Source organism: Amphiprion ocellaris, chromosome 15 (assembly GCF_022539595.1).
Source record: "Amphiprion ocellaris isolate individual 3 ecotype Okinawa chromosome 15, ASM2253959v1, whole genome shotgun sequence".
In the NCBI taxonomy this organism is placed as follows: domain Eukaryota; kingdom Metazoa; phylum Chordata; class Actinopteri; family Pomacentridae; genus Amphiprion; species Amphiprion ocellaris.
The window spans coordinates 21,726,569-21,747,489 of record NC_072780.1 but is presented as its reverse complement, the minus strand read 5'-3'; the positions used below and the strand labels follow the sequence as shown (position 1 = coordinate 21,747,489).

The 20,921-nt window shown below is 40.9% G+C and overlaps 1 protein-coding gene across 1 annotated transcript; it reads right to left on the bottom strand.

Annotated features, from left to right (window-relative positions):
- Window positions 1-1,055: 1,055 nt before the first annotated feature.
- LOC111573413 (serine/threonine-protein kinase pdik1l) lies at window positions 1,056-19,926 on the bottom strand. Its single transcript, XM_023277552.3, has 3 exons — window positions 19,830-19,926; window positions 13,848-14,143; window positions 1,056-7,687 (listed from the first exon to the last, which is right to left on the bottom strand). The coding sequence occupies exons 1-3, from the start codon at window positions 19,852-19,854 to the stop codon at window positions 6,947-6,949; spliced, it is 1,062 nt and encodes a 353-aa protein (XP_023133320.2). The 5' UTR covers window positions 19,855-19,926; the 3' UTR covers window positions 1,056-6,946.
- Window positions 19,927-20,921: the final 995 nt, after the last annotated feature.

Genomic DNA, 20,921 nt, shown 5'->3' with positions numbered 1-20,921 from the left:
ATACATAGTATATGAGCTAGACAAAATTATAAAAGTTAAAACATATGTACTGCATATACATCAAGTTCAAATATTAATGTGAATTACTGTGAGTTGAAAAGCTTGATTGCAGCTGCTAGGAAGGATTTCCTGCTGCGCTCAGACCTGCACTAAGGGGGGATGAGTCCGTGGCTGAAGGCGCTCTGCCAAAACACTTACAGATTGTCTAGTGGTTGAAAAGCATTGTTCATAATAGTGTTGTTTCCTGAGAATTCTCACCCCAGCCACCTGATGGACCGATTCTAGCTCAACACCAGTTGTAGAGCTCGAATTCTTGATCAGCTTATTCACTCAGTTTCTGTCCCTGCAGTTAGGCCCCTCCCCCAACACGCAACCCAAAAGAATCTGGAAAAATGTACATACAAGAAGCCTGCCTGACCTTAACCTTCGCAGGAAGTAAAGTCTGCTTTGGCCCTTCTTGTACACTACCTCCATGTGTCTGGACCAGTCCAGCTTATCATCCAGTTGCACTCCCAGGCACCTATAGCGGGAGACAACCTCCACCCCCGTGCCAAGAATGGTAACTGGCGCTGGTATAGATTTCTTCCTCCTATATTTAAATCATGCAACATTTTCTCTCCATAATATTAATGTTATCTGAGTTTGTTCTGAGGTCGGTCAAAATTTTGTGCTTTTTCGTTCATTTCATTTCAGCATTTTTGAGCCTCATAACCAACACATGACGTTTCCAAAAAACAGTTTGGAACTCTGTTAAGAACTGCAACCAGATCAATTCGACATCCATTCCAAGTGTCGCAGTCTAAAAGCTAAATCTGTTGTTTTTTTCTTCTTTACATTCAGCACAGTTTCTTTTAGAACCAACTTTAAACATTAATATAGTGGGAGGTTCAACAGCAAAGCTGCACCAGTCTAAGAAATGTTTTAAAGGTTGTGACACCTGGAAATGATGTCAAATTTTATTTCATTACATGTACCATGACGCAAGAGTAAGCAATCGATGAGAGAGCCATTCTACATGTTCCATTTCTTTAACACCATTCAATTAATTCAAGAGCTTTTTCAAAATATTTTATTAAAATTCCATCAATTCAACAGTGATTGACAGGTGTTCACTCCACGTCTGATAAACTTCATTTAATCTCTTCAAAATATCGTACAATGACAGAGCAAAAATTGTTCATATAAAAGTGTGAGAGCAGAAGTTTGCCTGGCTGTGAGCTCAGATGTGTTATTCGACATGATTCCAAATGTGTTCTTCATCTGACACAGGACATGTGAAGTGTAGCCCTGATCCAGGACCCACAGTACCAACATTTCAGTCACTGAGCAGCGCATAAAACTGGCTTTGAGAAAGAAGACTGGTTAAAAAGACAAACTGAATGTCTAGCAAGTGAAAACAATGATTTATGCCACAGCAAGAAACAGCTCTTCCATTACAGCTACTACAAAACAAACTGGTCAAATGCCAGTTAGTGTAACATATCAAAATGCACCACCATATTATACATGAACCATGTCTCAAAGCCATGTCTTTTTGCTGCATTAGACTCGCACTTACATTCCGAAGAAGTAATACAGTTATTGTGTAAAATGTTTCAGGCTACTGATTCTAATGTGTTATAGCTCCGAGTAGCTCCTCCATTTCCTCTGAGCAACGCATTGTGGTGCAATTGTATCCACTACAAGCAGAAATTAAGTGTATATACAGACAGCTGACAAATGAAAGGAAAAACCAACATGAAGTGTCTTAATAAGGTGATGGGCCACCACATCAGCTTCAGTGCTCCTTGGAATTGATTGATCAAACCAAAGGTATTCCCTCATTTGGTGTTTTGACCAATCAGTGACCCCTTGTGCCTGAAAGAGACCACTCCCGTCAGGATGGAAATGTCTCATCGTAGGTGACGGTGATCACTCAGAACTATTTTGTACAAATGAGCACTGGCTCTTATCTCGAAGGGAACCATGTCAGCAAAATGTCCCCCACAGCGTAACAGAGCCACGAGCTGCCGTCACTGTACAGAGCAAGGGTTTAGGGTTTTCCTTTAATCTGACACCAGTCTGTAATACATATTTGGATTGATTACATGAATATACTTATTCTATGTTACACACACTTTAAAAAGTGTGTCATACTGGAGACATCCTAATCACAAGAACTTGTATATGCCAAATGTTAACAATCATCCTTTTCTTTAAAAAAAAAAATAAAAAAAATACTAAAAGTTGGGAAGCATTTTGTGTCTAAAATGCCAGAAGTTAAAAAACAAACAAAAAAAACACTAGTGTTTTGCTGTAACAAAGTTGCTGCAAAACTGGTAGCTTAAAATGGGTTACAACATGAGTCTGTGGGCTTTCAAATGATGCAAATCTGTCAAATCTGATTTAGTATGGAGTGACACCATTTAAAAACAGCAGCAGAATTTTCACTCAGCCTATATTCAGGCCAGTGAATGTTAAGGAGACAGACTTAACAAGCGGTACATTGGAGGCGTTCAGGAGCAGTACTGAGCTACAGCTCATCAACGTTTTGGAAGTACACCGAGACCAACACCTGATGTCTGTAGTTCCATATGACAATAACTTTCTACACATTATTACATATTATACATTAATGGGTGTATTGCGCAAGTAAAGCACGAGCAGACAGTTGGTTTGATTAAAATAGCAGCTTATCTGTTCTGTCAGATACAAGACATAGATGACTGAAAAACACAGCAAACTCTAACCTTACCTCCATTGTGACATGCATGTTGTAGGTGAATGCTTTCTAGTTACTAACATAGAAACCTTTATTATCTTTACCATCTATATCCTATGATGGGCAGAGTACTTGTATGGAAATGGCATACCGTGACTTATTTGCTGGCAGCACTGAGCACACTTATGTTTTTTTGTTTTTGAAATTTGCCACCATCTGGTTTTCAGGCGCAACTCAGTGACTGACATGCCCGAGTTCCAGGAGAAAACAAAGTATTACACTGGTACATTATATGATGGTGCTGAATCAGGGCTGTGTGAAGTGGTGAATTTGACTGATGACCAAATATTCCATAGGAAACTGTTCCATTTTCAGATAGCTCTGCTACCAGACAAATTGGAGTTGACCCACGTTGTATACCAGCTTTTGCTTACACAAAATCACAAACAACAGGCCAATGACAAACATACAATTATCACTAGCACACCAACTGTATTAGCCTGTAAGTATATCACATCTTTTCAGTGACTGAAGGAAACTGATGCTGAATCGAGAGCTGAAAAAACTAAAGCCATCACAGCAATTTACATGTCAAACAATCAGGCTCTTGAAAACAGAGCACATCCAGTCAAATGTACATCAGCCTTGTTTGTCCCCTGTTGATCCTATACAGTATTTACACATGTGCAAAGGAATTTAATACAACAAATCAGAGAGTGAAATCTCTATACTCCTAACCTACCATTTGTTTGGCAAACGTCTCAAACCTCACAGGAAGCCAAGTGCCTTCCTCCTCCTCCTCCTCTCCCTCTTGTCTAGAAGGGTAGAAGCAAGAGCTCTGGCCGGAAATGACTCTACCCATCATCCTCTGCTCTGCGTAGAGCTCCGAGGATATGGGTGACCTACTTTGAGTCCAAACTTTGCTGCTCGTGTACAGAAAGCAACGACATTCTTGAAGCAACATTGTCCGAAGCAGCGCGAGAAGTCCTGCAGTGAAGACAGACGTCATAATACTGATTTTGTGGTATTGCTATTCCTACCAAAGCACAGCGGGTTCATCAAATGCTGTGCAGCTCAACCACAGCTTCTGCCAATTCTGTGTTTGAGTGCAATATCAGTGAGGCCACTCTAGTGTCAAAAAAGAAAAATAAAGGCAAATCTCAATTGCATTATGACAGGAAATCAAACTATTACAGCTACAGGGGGAATTAAAGGCCATCTCGCAGATAAATGTTGGCAACAAGTCAAGCGAAATTTGATTTTCTGCCAGTCTGAGAGCAGAGAAGCAGCCAAGATTGTTTGGTTTTTATTGGGTTCTTGTAAAAATTTGTAAAAGTGCACACATTATGTATGACCTGAAAGGCAAAAGGGGTCCCGAGCATGATCCTCTGCCAAGTGCTGCAACAACTTAATAGGCTTAGAATTAGCCTGTTGGAAGCATGAAGAAAGGGATTACTGTAAGATCCAGAGCCAAAGGAAACGAGGAGCAGTGACACAGTGAGAGGAGATCAAGTTAAACACAACAGTATTATGTGTCAAAGAAAACAGCAAAAGCAGAGTTCCTCTGGCTCGTAGAGGATGGCGTGTGCTGATGTCTTCTCTCACTTCTTCCCTGAAGGTGAGAGGTACTGCATGCATAAGTAAGGACCGCTGGCTGACATTGTGCTCAGCCTGGTAAACAAATACCAACACGGTTATCGCACCCAATTCAGCCTCACAGAGCTTCAACATATAATGCAGTAGGTAGTTGGGAGGAATAAATACAAACAACTAAATAAAAGTGCTTTCACTGAATTCCTCTCCCCTTTTACACATTCAGGTCTGAACGGACTCGCGTGTGAATATTCATGCCACTGCTCTTATAAGACCAGCAGCTCCAACTTCACATAATTAAATAGATTTTTAAGCAACTCAGGGATTTCTCTGAAGAGTAGATTTGTTTGCCGCGTGTGAGGGAGTCACTCCACAAAGTCCCAGACTGCTTTGTTGTAGTGCGCTCGCTTGATTGGATTTTCTTATTATAGGATCATTCAGATTTATTACAACTTCAGTTGCATTTTCATAGTTTGTGAGTAATAGTTTTTCTACTGGATATGATAACGCAGTGTCACCACAATAATCGCTGAAACCTGAGAACACTAAACCCGCACAGCAGACACTGTGACAGCTATCATTTTAGCCTGCATAACTGAAGAATACATGCTAAAAATCCAAAGCTGGTTTTGTGTGTTTTGTTTGAAATGAAATGCCAAACAGAGTGGTAAATCTGCCACTGCTACCACTACAAACCTTGCTAATCTCAGATCAGTATAAACACCCTGCACTGGGCACTAGGGCTGATCCGAATAGCAATTTCTGGGCTCCGGATATTCGGGTCCAATTATTCGGGGAAAGAGATCCAAGTATTTGGATCTCAAAATTACCATTCAGATACCACCACAATGACCGAATATTCCGATATTTGGGTCCTACCCTACTGGGCACCCATACTAGATAAAACCTAGTAACATTGTCATATCCCTTTCAACATGAAACCAGTCTGAATTAGTGCAGTCACACTTAGAAGAGCTGCAGTAATTCACTGATAAGTTGTCAACTATTAAATTGATCAGTTATTTGGATAATGGATTAACTGATTTAAGTATTATTGTGTTTCTTTCCTTCACTACAACTGGAAATAGAACATGTCTGGAATGTGGACAAGAAATTGGAGGATATCATCCTGGGCTGTGAGAAATAGTAATGTTTATCAGGATCTTCAGAAATTATATATATCAAAAACGAATCACTGATTTGAGAGAAAAATCAATAGCTTAATCAAAAATGAAAGTATTTGTTAGTTCCATCCCTAACACTGATAGGGAGGCTTGCACCCATCATGATATAATGACATTTTCCTAGCTGTCTGTCATACCAAGGCCAATCAGGATAACCAGGAAGTATTACTACACTGTAAGGGTCTCATACAGTGTATCTAACTATCTGTATTGTCTAGTCTTGGGTGTTAGATGCTCCTTCTGTAACAATCTGTCAGGTCTGAATACAGCCAGAAGGCACATTGATGTAAAATTTCCCCTTGTTTGGACTCACGTTAGGATTTGACGCAGAAATGTTACGTGTCCATGTCTGAAAGGGGCTTTGACGAACACAGTGACAACTATGAAAATGAAAACCAACTTGTAATAAACCTGAATGACCTTTTAGCCTCTCTGCCTTACTGACTGTGAGGTTGGTAAAATTAAGTGTTTTGTGTTTAAGGCTCTATATAAATAAGTTACCGCTCTTGATCGCTATACATTCTGGTCAACTGGTTAGGGGTTTCTCTGGGACCATTCGAATTATCTTGAAATTTGCAGTAAACAGAGAGTGGATAATAACGACCACAAGAACCTGCTGGCTGGACATGTGCTGATAAAAATCCCCTCCACTACACAGCAAATAAAGCTGGACAAGAGGGGGGGGGGAGAAAAAAAAGTTACCTTCAAGCACCAAAGTTTGGTATTATTCCTTCTTTAAGACAACAGAGCAAAATAGACCTTGACAGTAGACACTTGTCTACAAATACCATCATGCTGTTTTTATTACCTGAGCATTCAGGGCATATCTGCAATTTATGCCAAAATAGATTCAAATCTTGATGCAAATATTGTAAATATTAATGCTGGTGGTAAAGACCAGGCTGAAATGAGTTTTTGCATCAGGTTCTGCCAAAGCCACAAAACATTCCACACACTGAGGTGACTGGGTTTTAATATTGGCCCTTTGGATAAATGTATGCAGTAGAAATCACAGGATAATGTCTCATATTGCATTTAGTAACAATTAGCACCGAGTTCAAGATGGTATTTGGAGACAAGTTGTTTGGCTGTCACTCTGACTTTCCCTTCTAATTGAATGCAGGACTTTTGTGGTCTTTTTGCTCTTCCATCACGCTCGAGTGATTGTGTATGGAGGAAGTGGAAGCTGTGATGTGATTAGCCTGAGACTAAACTGCAGTTCGGAGCAGCAGCAGTGGTGGGTGTCACATCTCTCCCCTTCAATATAAAGAGCACAGCAAGTAGAAGACCATATGTGCTTGGACAGTGGATGAAGTCTAAGCCACAATACAAACAATGACTATTCTAGTTATTGTTCCCTAGTTAAAAACAATAATCCCCCATTATGTGACCCTCTGGGATAACAGTAGCTAATGAGATGTGTACATGTGCTTGATGGGCTGAGTCTGTGGTGCTGCTTGCTCATCCATCACGTGTCCCAGTCCAGCTCTCTGCAAGCGATACGGACCAGTCTGAGCTCCAGTTCAAAGGCGTCAGGCCGTTCCTGAGGGTTGGCCGACAGCATCTCCCTGATCAGCTGCTTCATGTGGCTGTTCATGCTCTTTTTCCTGGCGGGGATCAGCAGCTCCATCTTTGGGTTTTCTAACAGGGCCTCCCCTAATGGTACAATCTCTGAGCCCTGCTGCACGTAGCTTCCCAGCAGCTCCTTCTGAGTCTCCACATCAACAAAAGTGATGCGCTCAACCATGGCCCAGATTATCACCCCCAGGGCGAATATATCTGCCTTGGCCGTGTAGTGGCCTTCCCAGACCTCCGGGGCCATGTAGAAGTCTGTCCCACAAGCTGTGGACAGGAAGCACTTGTTAACGCTGGCCGGTTCCTCGGAGTTGAGACCAGAAGTTGAGCAGACCTTGCTTAAGCCGAAGTCGGCTACTTTGAGAGTGGGCTCAGATGAGCCGGCTGGCGTACAAGCCTGGGAGATGAGGATGTTGTCTGGTTTGAGGTCACGGTGAATGATCTGGTTACGGTGCAGGAAGGCCAGGGCGCTGCCCAGCTGCAGCATGAAGCTGGTGTTGGTCTTGCGGCTGGGCTTACGGGACAGCAGGTAGGCGTTCATGTCGCCTCCATCACAGAAGTCCATGACGAACCACAAGTAGTAGGCACAGCATGGGTCGAAGGTGATCTCACCCTTCAGAGATGTCTCCACCAGCTGCAGTGCAAACACAGAAGAAAAAGTAGATATAAATAGAATTTAATATGAGATGGACTTTGGTGCAGTTACACCAGGAACTGGCATCACACATCCCAGCTGCCTCCACCCCCCTACCAGAAAAATGTAACAAAACCTTCACATGGGTTTCAGCAGCAAATTTCCAAGGCTGATTAGTTAATAGTATATCATACTGCAGCCATAGCAGTGACAGCAAGACAGACAAGGTGCCTGATGCGCAGCACTTCTGTGACTGCGCTGCCTCCAGGTGAAAGGCAGCAATCACATGAAAAGACATTTCATTCTATTCACAAGTGTCTCTGGCGAAGAAACAAAAAGTGACCCTGATGAACACATGAATGAAATTACCTGCAAGGCCGAAATTTAGCTGACTAAACATGCAGCCTGACACCTGCATTTACAGGAAATAAACATAAAGCACTACTTCAAATACCCATAGACTTATGTAAGTATTGATAGAGTGACAAACAATTCCGTGGTACAAAGAGCAGAAAAAGTCAGTATGGTTGCTCTGGCTTTGTATGCAGACCATGTGGGACAGTTCTTTAAATCAAAGCTGCATGAGGGGCCTCTCATCTTTTATCCTTGCCACTGGAAGTAAGTTCATTTAATCTCCCTTTCTGACAGCAGACCACAAACCCATGAGGTTTCATCCATCTCTCATTAAATTAAGATTAAATGGAATGTGTATCTGGAATTTGATAGATGGTGTTTTGTAATAACCAGAGAAAAGTTACCGGTTTTCTAATGAACGATGAGAAAAGCAAAAGGCTACATCTTCTGGAGATAACATCAGTCATTCATTTTAAAACTGTAAGGTGGCAGTCGTGATAAAAATTTGTGAAAATGCTGAATTGGCAGTTGTAATACAAGTGCTTGAAGAAGCTGAACGGCTGTTTGAAGTGCACTGATTATGAGTTGAGGTGAGACCTAGTGGTGGGTAAAAATTTATTCATACATGCATCTTCTATGATTCTGAATGAATTCACCAAAATCTATTTTTTGTCACATTCATTCCTTCACCATTTTACTCTAGAACAAACATCAAATTCTGGTTTTACAAAAGACATTTACTATTTCATTTCAACACTTTGATTTCATTGCTGGGCTGCACAGTGCCTCAGTGGTTAGCATTGTCATCTTGCAGCTAGAAGATCCCCAGTTCGCGTCCCAGCCTGGGATCTTTCTGCATGGAGTTTGCATGTTCTCCATGTGCATGCATGGCTTTTCTCCAGGTACTCGGCTTCCTTCCATATTACAAAAACATGCTGAGGTTAAGTGGTGATTTTAAAGTGTTCATAGGTGTAAGTGTGATTGTTTGTCTCTATATGCTGCCCTGTGATAGACTGGTGACCTGTCCAGGGCTTTCACACTAAGTCTGCTGGGATAGATTCCAGCCCATCCGCGACCCTAATGAGGATGAAGTGGTGTATGGATGGATGGATGGATGGATTTCATTCCTTCCATACTGGAAGAAGATGAACTAAAATATGAGATAAAGGCAGCACTAAAACCTGGTGTCAGTTTAAGATGTGCCAGAGAAACTTGTGTGTGTAGTGTCAGTTGTGTCTACAACCTGTGAGAGATGTTAAAATACCAGCTGTACTTGTTAGCTGAAGTATAACAATGAGTTCAAGCAGACAAATCATGCATTGAAGCTTCTTATGTAAACTGCTTCACAGACAAAACCCATGTTATGAGTATGTGTAACAGGCAACTCCTAGTGGAAACTGCTGTAAACAAATGGCTGCCAGTTGTTAGACATGCCACTAGGAAAGGAATCCACTCCTCAAAAAGAATAGATGTAGATTATCCCATTTGGTGCGGTCAGATAATTCCGTCCTATTATCATTTGTTTTTCTGTAAGCACGTACTGGAATATTACAGAGCAATGAAACAAAAAAAGAGTGCTGGGATAAAGGGATTCTGGGAAAAGGTCCAATGCAAGCACTGCAGAAAACTGAACGAACAGTCTGACAATAGGCCTGCGAGCTGCTCAGAGGCTATAATCAGGCCTGGGAGCCTGCCGTCAGACAGCAGGGAGGCACTGCAACATGACAGGCTGCAGACAGGTTGACTGGAAAGGGGAGCCCCCAGCCCAACCCCTACCTCAACCTGACAACACATTCATGTGACAGTGGGGCAACAGGCAACACAGACCAACCACAAATCTCCAGCTCTTCTACTAATGCAAACCAAGCAGCACACATGCATATAAACCAGTGCCAGCCTTTATAATGATATCCAGTGCATCCAGAACTATAATTTCTGAAACTAATAACTGTAATATGAGTTTACAATACAAGAATAAGCTTGTTGCTAATGAGTCACTTTGTGATACTGGAAAATTGCAGAGTTGTACGTCTTCCCTGTTGTATCTACATTGTCACACACACACATTTTCCAGTAGCAATGTAACAAAACTGTCAACTGCAGACAGAAATTCCTCCTATATTCTAGAATATGTCACAGGATGTCATGATACACCCTAAATCTAAACAGGCCTCCCATTCATTACAGAAATTTTAAGACACAGCAACATGTGGTCATCGAGGGCTCTCTGAACACTTTTCTATTTCCTCTGAACTCTGCAATCATCTCTGTCTCAAGCCAGAAATGGCCATTTGATATCAAAAGATATTAATAAGTTCTGCTTCTGACAGCGTTGTGAAGCAAGCAGTGCCTGTAAAAAGTGGGAGAGGCAGATCGTCAGATGACATGTATGGCTATGTAAGGCAGCAAGCACCAAATATGTTCATTATCAATTTTTGGCTGACTTTAAAGTGGACAGTAACTGAGAGGAAAGAGAGCATGGAAGAGACATACAGCAAAGGTTTGGACAGTCAGGAACTGGGACTCACTGCTCAGGGCATTTAAATCGCATGCTGGGGCAGCTCATAACTTTATATAATTTGCAGTTGCCCCTAATGACCACTAAAACTGCATTGTTGATGTGAGAAAACATTAACTGAAAAACATAAATTTGAACACAAATTTTTATCAGACTATAAAATATCTGATGACAGACAGACAGACAGGCAGGCAGGCAGGCAGACTATCAGTCAAAGTTTGGACACCTTCTAATTCAGTGGTTCGCATTTATTTTAATCATTATTATTACTATTTCAGCGTTAAATGCAGATCGCACAGCCATGCATGTCGAGACGTGGTGTACGTCAAGGTGTGGTGTATGTCGAGGTGTGAGAAATGTCAAGGCGCTGAGACTTTGTTGAGCCTGTGTGGGCTATTTGTTAAAAGTACTGCAGGGGGCACTATGGCACATGCAGTGCCGAGATGCATCTCAGCCGACTGTGATGTGTGTGGCAATTTTGGTGAGCTTTTGAGCACTTTTGGCATTTTTGGAGAGCCCCAAGAAGCTTGCACTTTTTGCCCCAATATACAGTTCTGGGCGGCTCCTGGTTTAACTAAATCTTGAAAAACGGAGGTGGAGAGTGCAGAGTTACAAAAGTTAAATAAAGTTATTCTTCACCATTAAAACTAAGCATTTCTTGTTAGTGTACAGCACTTGTTCAAAAACACTCTATAGTTATATCCTGAGCAAATAGTGAGAATCCAAGATTTAGGCTGATCCAAGCACATTTTATAGGGGTGACACCAGCTGAAAAAAAGCGGCTCCAATTCCAATTCTTCCTTTACTGAACTCTACTGTGCGTTGTCACTTCAACCTGCTGCTGCCGCTGTACTTGACACCTAGCTCTGAACTGCACAAATTAGAATGTGGGAGTTGGAAATACTATTTTGTCACACCAGTGACTGACTTCTCTAACACCCGTGTAGGCTAAATTTGCCAAGCCACCTAGTTTACCATAATTCCTCCCTCTTTCTCGTTAGGCAAGATCAGAAAACACTTCAGAAGCTACTTCTGGTTAAAATAACAAGCATTGGCAGCTCATATTGGTTGTTGCCAATTTAATGTAAATTTAATGAGTAAGTTGATGACAAGCCAAAAGGTATCGGTATTAAAGCGCACTAGGACTGGGCCCACAAAAGCATTATTTTTTGGGCCCAGTTTTTTTATGCTTTAAGTCAGGTTGAACCACAAGACAAAACACTGATGTTTTCACTTTACTTCTGACCCATCTGTTCAGTGGCTCTAGCACATATATCGGCAGTCTGCACAGCTGCTAGTTTTGTTATGGTTTCATTTTGGATGTTGTTTCACTTCTATCTTGTATGAAAAGCTTGCATTTCTAATCACTGTAATTTTCCAGTACTTGACAGTCTGGTTGCTCCTCCCTGAGCCACACCTGCTCTGTACAAAGTGCTATCTGTATAAAATGAAAGAAAACTTGCAGGACTCAGACTTCAAGTCTGGTTGTGAGTTCATAAAGGAATTTATAGACTAAAGACATAATATGTAATTAGACAAAATCAGATTACATGAAACCATAACAGCAAAACCAGTGTAACTGACTTTACCTTCAAGATAAAAAAACAATAACAAAGGAAAGAAAACAACCTTTTCCACAGTGCATTATTAACTTTTACCAGACTAGTACTGTCCCATCCACGTTGTTGTTATATTACTGAACAATACAGCTCAGCCTCTCTGTTTAGATAAACATATTCATCTGAAGGGAAAGGCTAGGCTGGGGTGCAGATGTGTCAGTGTTGACTGAGGGGGCCACAGTGCCAGACCTTGAAAACCCCTGCTTTAACTTATAGTTATAATCACATGCTTGCATAAGCACAGAAGAGATTAGAAGTTTCAGTTTTGTAGCTACAACTCCCCTTTCACTGACAGTGTTTAAACACAATGTACAGAGAGAAAGCTGTCTTGTGTGCAGCTTCAACAGTCCATGTATTGAAAGATAAACACTATACTACAATCAAAGGCTTCAGTGGCACGTGTAATTAAATAATGGAGCAAAATCAGCTGACAGCCAGCACTTACAAAGCTAAATAGTGAGCAAACATATACTTCAACTTCTCCTCAGACACGTTCAGTCAGTTCCTGGCTGTGATGACCTCCAAGTCCATCAAGTATACTCAATTTCTTATCAACTCCTTTAGATATAATGAAATCCATCTAGCAACTCTTAGAACTACATATAGCAACAGCACCAACTGCAGCATCCCTGCACCATACCACCACTTGAAAAAAGATGCAGAGATGTAACAGCCGTATATTAATGAGGCTATCATCTTTTAGGCTACAGCCCACCCTTCATTTAACAAGTGCAACAAATTAGAAACTTCAACACAGTATATTTTAGTCCCACTGTTACACTGAAGTCCCATTCAGACAAGATTTTTTTTCTCGCGGAGGTGTAGTGATTCTGACATTAGGTATTGTGGTCCAGTGTGTATGTGAGGCATTATTCACCTCCTCCTCAGTAATGATTACAAGGGAAATTATCCTGTTTTTTAGCAAACTCACTTCTGTAATATCAACCTTGTCCAGAGGTACATCCTTGTATTTCAAACTTGTGCTCAGAATTAAATCAGTTTGGTGTGTTTAATTCCACTTCAATGTGGAAATGGAGGCAGTGAAAAAGTTTTTTTTGATGAATATTTGCTAGCACCATAGACTCCATGGAAAGATGGACGCAGCCATCATAATGTCAACTACTGGTTTGTGGACTACAGTTTGAAGCCATGAGTCTGACATTTGGCCACTGAAAATTTAGTCTGTTGGTACCAGAGTTGATGATAACCCTGCATTAAAACACACCCTGCAGTCTCCTCTATCATATCTCTACATGGGATCATAATTTGTTTTTTGTCTGTTTAATTTCCATGGTATTACAGACTTTCTTGTAATTTTGCCAAGTATAAACTCTTGTCTAGAAAGTAGGAATATTTCACCTCCCACACCTTTTCATAACCCTTTCCTAAAGGTGAACTTGACTAAGCTACCCCTATTTCACGTCTTGCAATGTGTGATTTGTTATTCTATACAAATAAAAGTACAATAAATCAGACCAAACACCCATTCCTTATCCAACCCAAAAAACGAAATAAAAATAATCCACATACAGTCTGAAAGCAGGATGTTGCTAACAAGAGTATTTTAAAGCCTATATCTACCATCTTGACTGTAGGACATGAATGCAGCATCGGTGCAGTGCAGGATTACTACTTGGTTACCCTGTTCCAGTGACTTCTGCATCCTCACCTCAAGATAGAGCGGGGAACTGGAACCATGGCTCATCCTCTGGGCCAGCTGATCCCGCTGCAGAATACACTCCTCCAGGTGGATGACATTTGGGTGCTGACTCTGGATGCTGCTCAGGGCCCAGAACTCCCGCAGGGCCAGCTCCACATTCTCTGGAGAGTGGCAGCGGATCTTCTTCACTGCCACCCGTGCTCCTGTGCGCTTCACAACTGCTTCATACACCACGCCGTAACTGCCACGCCCCACCTCCTGGATCAGCTCGTACTTCGGCTGACTGCTTACCATCCTAGTCCTCACTGTGGAGAAACAACATGGGTGTTAATCTCATCCTGTGCAAATGGCTGACTTTGCATGATATGAGTATAAACAGGGCTCCAGACTAACTTTTTCAGTGGTAGCACGAGTGCAATCAACTTTCTCATTTGCTCGCATCTCACATATTCACAGACCAAACACATCAATTGCCGAACATTTTATCGATCAACAATACAATTTACCAATGTTCCCTAAACGCCCCACATTGCAGGCTGTGCTAGCTGCTGCTTAGTGGCTACAGTGCTCAGACAGGTGTGACCAAAAATTATTTTGAAAAGGGTTAAACTAGGACATTGTAATGTCAGATTTATCCCAGATGAAAACAGATACATTTTTTTCTACATGCACTCTTTTCTATGATCAGCGCATGTAGATACGCTCCGCATGTCACGAGAAGATCACATTTTTAAGTGTTAATACAACAGTACACCAAAGTTCTAAAAGTACTATTTTCAGGGCTGGGCAATTAATAAAACAAGATTATTATCTGCCATTCTGACTTTCCAAGTGGCCCAATTTTAATGGTAATATGACAGATGAACAATTTCACAAAGGTTGTCAGCCTAACCTGACTGCTCTGGAGCTGTCTTCACTTGCCTATAACAATGAATCAAAGCGTCCCTTCTTAACAAACTACCAACCGCTGTCAGAGGTACAGAAAATAGTGTCGTCATTTGGACAATGGCTGTAGTAAACATGTTACAGAACAGAAGAAAAGTATATGCAAATATTGCAAGAAAAAAAGTTGCTGCTCCAATGGGATATACAACCAATGTGTTTCAACATCTTAAGCACCACAGATCACACAATTTGTTGTGTGTATGTCCAGCAAAAAGGTAACAGCAGAAAATCATAGACCCTACTTTTCTGACACAGCAAAAACTAATTTGATGAGCAGCTTTGATAGAATGTTTAGTTCAGCAAACGCTTAACAGGAGTCTGAACATGTGAATAGGACACAAGGACGTTCTGCCAGAGACAGTCTGATATACTTAAGACGGTGGAGAACAAAACCATAGATTCTGCTTTAAAAAGAAGTGTTCCCATTAAATGTTCAATGAATTAAGATTTTGTGCAGAAGTGTATATAAAAATAAAAATTAAAGGAAACATTTTTGACCTCCCAGATCTCTGAAATAGTGAAAAGACTAGAGTGCCATCCAAGCTGATTGGATAATCTAGCTGCTATATTAGTACTTTTATTGAGGTAAAAGGATCTGCATGTTTCCTCCCCCACAGCTCATCTCTGTCAATCAAGGTAAATAATAATTATATTATTACTGTAGTTACCATGTTGATTCCACTGACAAAGGGGGGGGGAAAACTACATGGGTTTGGGGGGAAGTGAGTCTCCCCTGGGTGTGTGCGTGAGAAGTACCAGTACATTGCTGTAGCGCTGCAACTATAAAAGTATCGAAACACCCTTCCGTTAAAAGCTACACTATTCCCCTTTTTACTAGTATGGGTACTTAAAGAAAGACAATGTTTTAATAGAAACCGTATTTCCTATGATTTTCCTAGCTCTGCAACAGCAGGGCTCTGTATATGTATGTGTGTGTGCAGTGCTCTGCTTCCACTCCCTGTAGGCAGGTAGAGTGGGTGTGCCAAACTTTTGACATCACTCAAAAGCACACGACACTAGAGCAAGTCGTCGAGTGTCGGCAGTTTGTCAACAAAGTAGATGCACACAGCAAAACATGCCATTAGTTCACTTGTGGCCAAGAGTGTAAACAAGCACACAACCACCTAAAGCCCATCTGCAAGACATGTTTTACTTGTGCAGATCAATGGAGCTAACATGCCTAACTTGGCAAAGAACCTGGCAAACAGACATGCCAACTTATTCAAATATTCAAACAGAGATAGGTAAGTGAATGCAATAAATAACATACATACATCAAGCTCTGTCAGAGTGATTTAGTTGTGACAAGCAACCTATTTTATCACTGGAGTTTGACAAGGGCAGTTAAGGGCAATGATAACTGTTTAATTAAACTTCATCTTTTCAGCAGATTGACCAATGTGGCAAACATCTATATATACAAACACAGTACAGAATTCATTTCCTGTTGTTTAATGGCTTCTTTTTACTTCCTTCAATGCTTGCTTTGCATTGGTATTGTTTAAAATATTTTAGCTTTTCCTTTTTTATTAAAAAATACAACAGCATTTTTAGTTCTGTGTTCTGCCAGTTTATTATTCTAATACTTTTCTGGATGTAGGTTTTTGGTATGATATCATTTCAATATCAGAATTATGGGTACTGTGACAATACTACTTTACTGCTGTACCAGAAAAATGTTGCTATAAGGGCTAGTAAAGTTACTTTAGCCTTCCATAATTGTATATCTGTGTGTTGTGTTTGTTGTCACAGAAGAGAAGTAGTCCCTGTTCATGTAAGGTTACTACAATGTGCTCGTACATTCTTCACGTAAGAGGGAGCTGAAATGCTTCTTCACACAGATTAATGTTTCCAGCACAGACATTTAGATAGAGTGTTGGTAACCACAGAGATGACAATCTCTTTTCTGCTTTCTTTAATATTTTACGGTTTGTCTTGGTTACTTCACTGTAAAGACAGAGGAATACAATTTCATCTTTGTTGAGCATTTTGTAGCAGCATTTGCTACACTAAAGTAATTTTTAAGAGACAGTCACACAATTTCTGCTGTTCATATTCTAATCAGCAGGACAGTAATGGCTGCATTGGTGAACTAGAAATAATGCTAGTCTCATGAGTCATTCAGACAAATGCATCATGAGACGGAAGACATGCAGACATTCAACTTTCACGGCTAACACTGCAGACATATTGTTAGATATGCGATAGACGTTTGAAGCACTTTCTCTCAGATTGCAAATGAATTATGGCAAAAAACTTTAGTGCTCGCTGCTATTTGGGCATCTGAAATTAGCATGAATGAAACTTGCTTATTGTTTAGTTGATAAGCAGAATTTGTTTTGTTTTCTTTACATTTTAGTTTGCTGAACATGTCATTGGAAATTAGACACCTGAGCACTATGTGTTCCTTTACCTGTACAAGGCAAGCTCAAGCTAATTTGTGGTCTCAGCAGTGTGTTAGCCTAATCAAGCGAGGAGCTTTAAGTAGGAAATTACCTTTTTGAAATGAGGAGGGTTGCCATCCACTGACTGTATATAAACATAAACAACATGACTGCTCCCTAGAAGGGAAGCCAAAATATGTTTCAAATGGAAGCTTCCAGCTTGCACTGGTGACATCATTTACACAACTGGAGTCTGCAGTCATGACTACAGCTCTCAGTACCACCTCCTGCTCAGTCCGATGCCAATCTTTGAGCTCAACCTAACTATAGGGAAAGGTTAAGGAAGTAGCTAGTTGGTTACACAGCTAGCATTTATTAACAATATTTATTTAACTATGAAAATTCCAAGCTCATAGCAAGGATCCACAACAGTCCAAGACAGTAAAGACTGCAGCGGCCCTCACTCAATACCATGTCTCCATTCCCATTGAGTCTGGTTGCAGACAGCACCACCAGCATCAGATGGCAGTGCCCGTGTCCGAGGTCTTTTGGCTTCACTTTTGTGCATTGGTAGGAAGTGGTGGCACATCAGCCCTTTTTTATTTACACTCTATGGTACCATCTTACTAACAGCTTCACGCAAGTTTGATGTCTGGGCACATCGCTAGCAATAAACATGCAAGCATCTGCCAGGGCAGATATCAGCACAAGTCAAGTAACTCAGTCTTCAACAGTCTCACACTGGACTCAACCACACATTAGGATTATTGCAGGTTTAGTTCTCATTGGTGACAATAAAGTGGATTACAAATGGACACTGAAGTATTGCAAATAGACAGACTAGATAAACAATTAAAATCTCTCCTTTTAGATAAAAAAACCCTTAGCTGTCATTAACAGTGATTTCTTTTTTGATTGCTCCCAACACTGCCCACTGGACTGGTGTGTTTGTGTGAGAAGGTGGGTGGTGCTGTGATAGATAAATGACATGTTCTGCTTCCCTGAAGTGCAAGCATCCTTTTCTGTTTCTCTTATCACTTCAATATATTGGCAGATGAGATAATATAAAAAGCAGCTATGAATCTCTCATCCATTAAAACCACAAAATGAGGGACTGCTTACCAGCCCTGCACAGGCACCTTTACAGCACTGCATGTCCAAGGTGACCACTACACATAATAGTACCTTAAACAGGCCATTATATTAAGGCCACAAAAATTACCACTGTGTAAAAAATGACACCACCTCTCAGAAACTTGTTTCTGTTACAGTGCTATTATGTGACAAGGTTGAGCTGTTTATGACTGCATGTCCTTGCATACAGCATGCTCGTCCTCCAACATGCACTGCATTCCACAACTTGCTGCAAGTAATGCACAGCAGCTCACACTAAAAACAAGAAGTATGGAATATGCATAGCAAACTAGGAGAGCCCCAGGTATCCCATTTTCATTCATTCCTTATCATGAAGAATCCTGATCCACTGCCAGAGGAGAACGCAGCACTCTGCACACAGCTGTAGATTCTTTAACTGATCAGGTTTCTAATGAGCTTCCTAACAGTTAAGTATTTAGACTACAAATAGAAAGTATTTTTAAAAAGTAAAACTACATTTTAAGAGACACTGAAACCGGGTGTCAGATTACTTTTATAATCAAGTAATCTTATTGACCATTTCTGCACCAGCAGCCCAAAACAAACACAGAAATATTACCTGAAAATGTGGCCTTTTTGCTTCATAGAAGATTCCACTTTTTTAAAAAAAATCAGAACTGTTGTAAACTAAATCGACTTTCAATTACTTATTTAAATCTAGTTCCAGCACTAACTTAAATGAAAACCACTGGTTCACAGATTCATTGTGTATTTGCAATTTTAAGAAATGCAACTATAATAGTAATAAAAAAATCTACTTGAGCGTCGTTTTAATACACAAAGCACATTAATCACACAGTGGTTTTGAATACAGTTTTAAAACATGCAGAGTCTGATTTGGAACAAAACATAAGTTAGCTGTGCAATAACTGTTTGCCTGCCATACTGGAAACCACTGGACGCTGACAATGTTAAACACCTGCCTGTACATGGATATGCGACGGGCTCACCATAAAACTTCAGTTTAATGTTAAGAGATGTGGTACTGTCACATTGAGAGATGATTCAAAAGTCTCCCAGAAGTCTGCAACAAAAAGCTGCGTCCTAGACATAAAGAATGATTGCCAGAATGCTATCGGGCTAATTAACATCCACTCGGCTGATTGGCTAAGAGGCTAACAGCTCTGTGGCCTGGACGCCGTCAGCTAACGATGTTGTTGGTTAGCTAACGTTAGCTAATCACGTTAACAGCAGCTAACAAAGAGTCCAGCTCTCGCCTCCATCATCGACACATATGTCGGCAGCTAGCTTACATAATTTAAATCCAAAACAAGTTCACTGCTCTTAAACTGCACTAACGGCGGGGCACGGAGGAGGCATGCATGATAAGTACAGGGTATTGACAGTTTATTGTCCTGTGTGTGGTGTGTATGTGTGCCATCAAGAAATTCAGCCCCAAAACACACACACACCTGCAAGCCAAATACCCACAGCAGACAAGACAATAGTGGAAATGTGGAGGAGGCTGTACTTGTTACACCGCAGGCTGTCATGGTATCAGACTCACCTTTGAATCGCTTCTCAGGGTTCATTTGTTGTCTTCCTCACTCTCCCTGGCAGCCATTACCGCCGCACACGTTCTGCTCCACAGTCACACCGACGAGCTCCAGTCAAACACTGGACGTGAGCGCGTGCAGCTGCTGCGCAGCGGCGGACAGAGGGGAGCGACTGCCGGCTGCACGTTTCAAAATAAACTTCCCCCAAAAAGAAACATGTTTTAACAATGTGCCGGCATGTAGCAGGGCATATCAATTATTCATATAAAGCGATATCTCCATAAACTAAGTGGCATTACAGTTTAGTCTGTATCAAAAACATTAATTCTATTAAAACTGGCTGCTACAAAATGTTTTTATTAAGCCTCAGCTTCAACACAGAGATCCATTACAAACTTCTATTAACGAAGGACTTGCATTACTTACCTCTACTGCACTGTTTTTGTGAGTTGTGATAAAACCTTGTTTTTTGTGTGTTTTTGTTTTAGTTTTATTTTTTACAAAATGTACATGCACATAAATAACTGACAATGCAAGTCTTTAATATGATGCACTTGCAAAAATCTCAGGAAACTAAACAGAATTATAAGTTTTGCTTTGTTTTTACTATTACGTATTTGTTGTTTCGCTTTTTGTCCTCTAAATCCTTTGCTCCAAACATGGTAATTCATGCAGTATAATTTGAAGGAGAAATGCACAATTTCCGGTCTTTTGCCGAGCTAGGTTTGTCTAGCTTTATAGAGTCAGAGAAATGCGGACACCCTCTCTACACCCCCTCACTCCTACCCCCCAGACCGACCTGTCACTTACAGGGGGTGGAGACAATAACAAGCACACCTGCACACATTCATGCATCCCAGTGCAGTGGCCCTGCAGTCATTTCAGAAACATCCACCACTAATCACTGTTGAAATTACACAGAGGTGAGTAACTATACAGTGTAAACTGGAGAGAGAAGCCCACGATCATAATTCCCCTCCCAACTGAATACCGTCCACTTTCATGAAAGGACTTTCCTTGCATGATATTGATATTTTGCTTATCTGTACATAGTCCTGAAATTATTTTATTGGTGGTAGGAAATCAAAAGAAGTGGTGGTCTG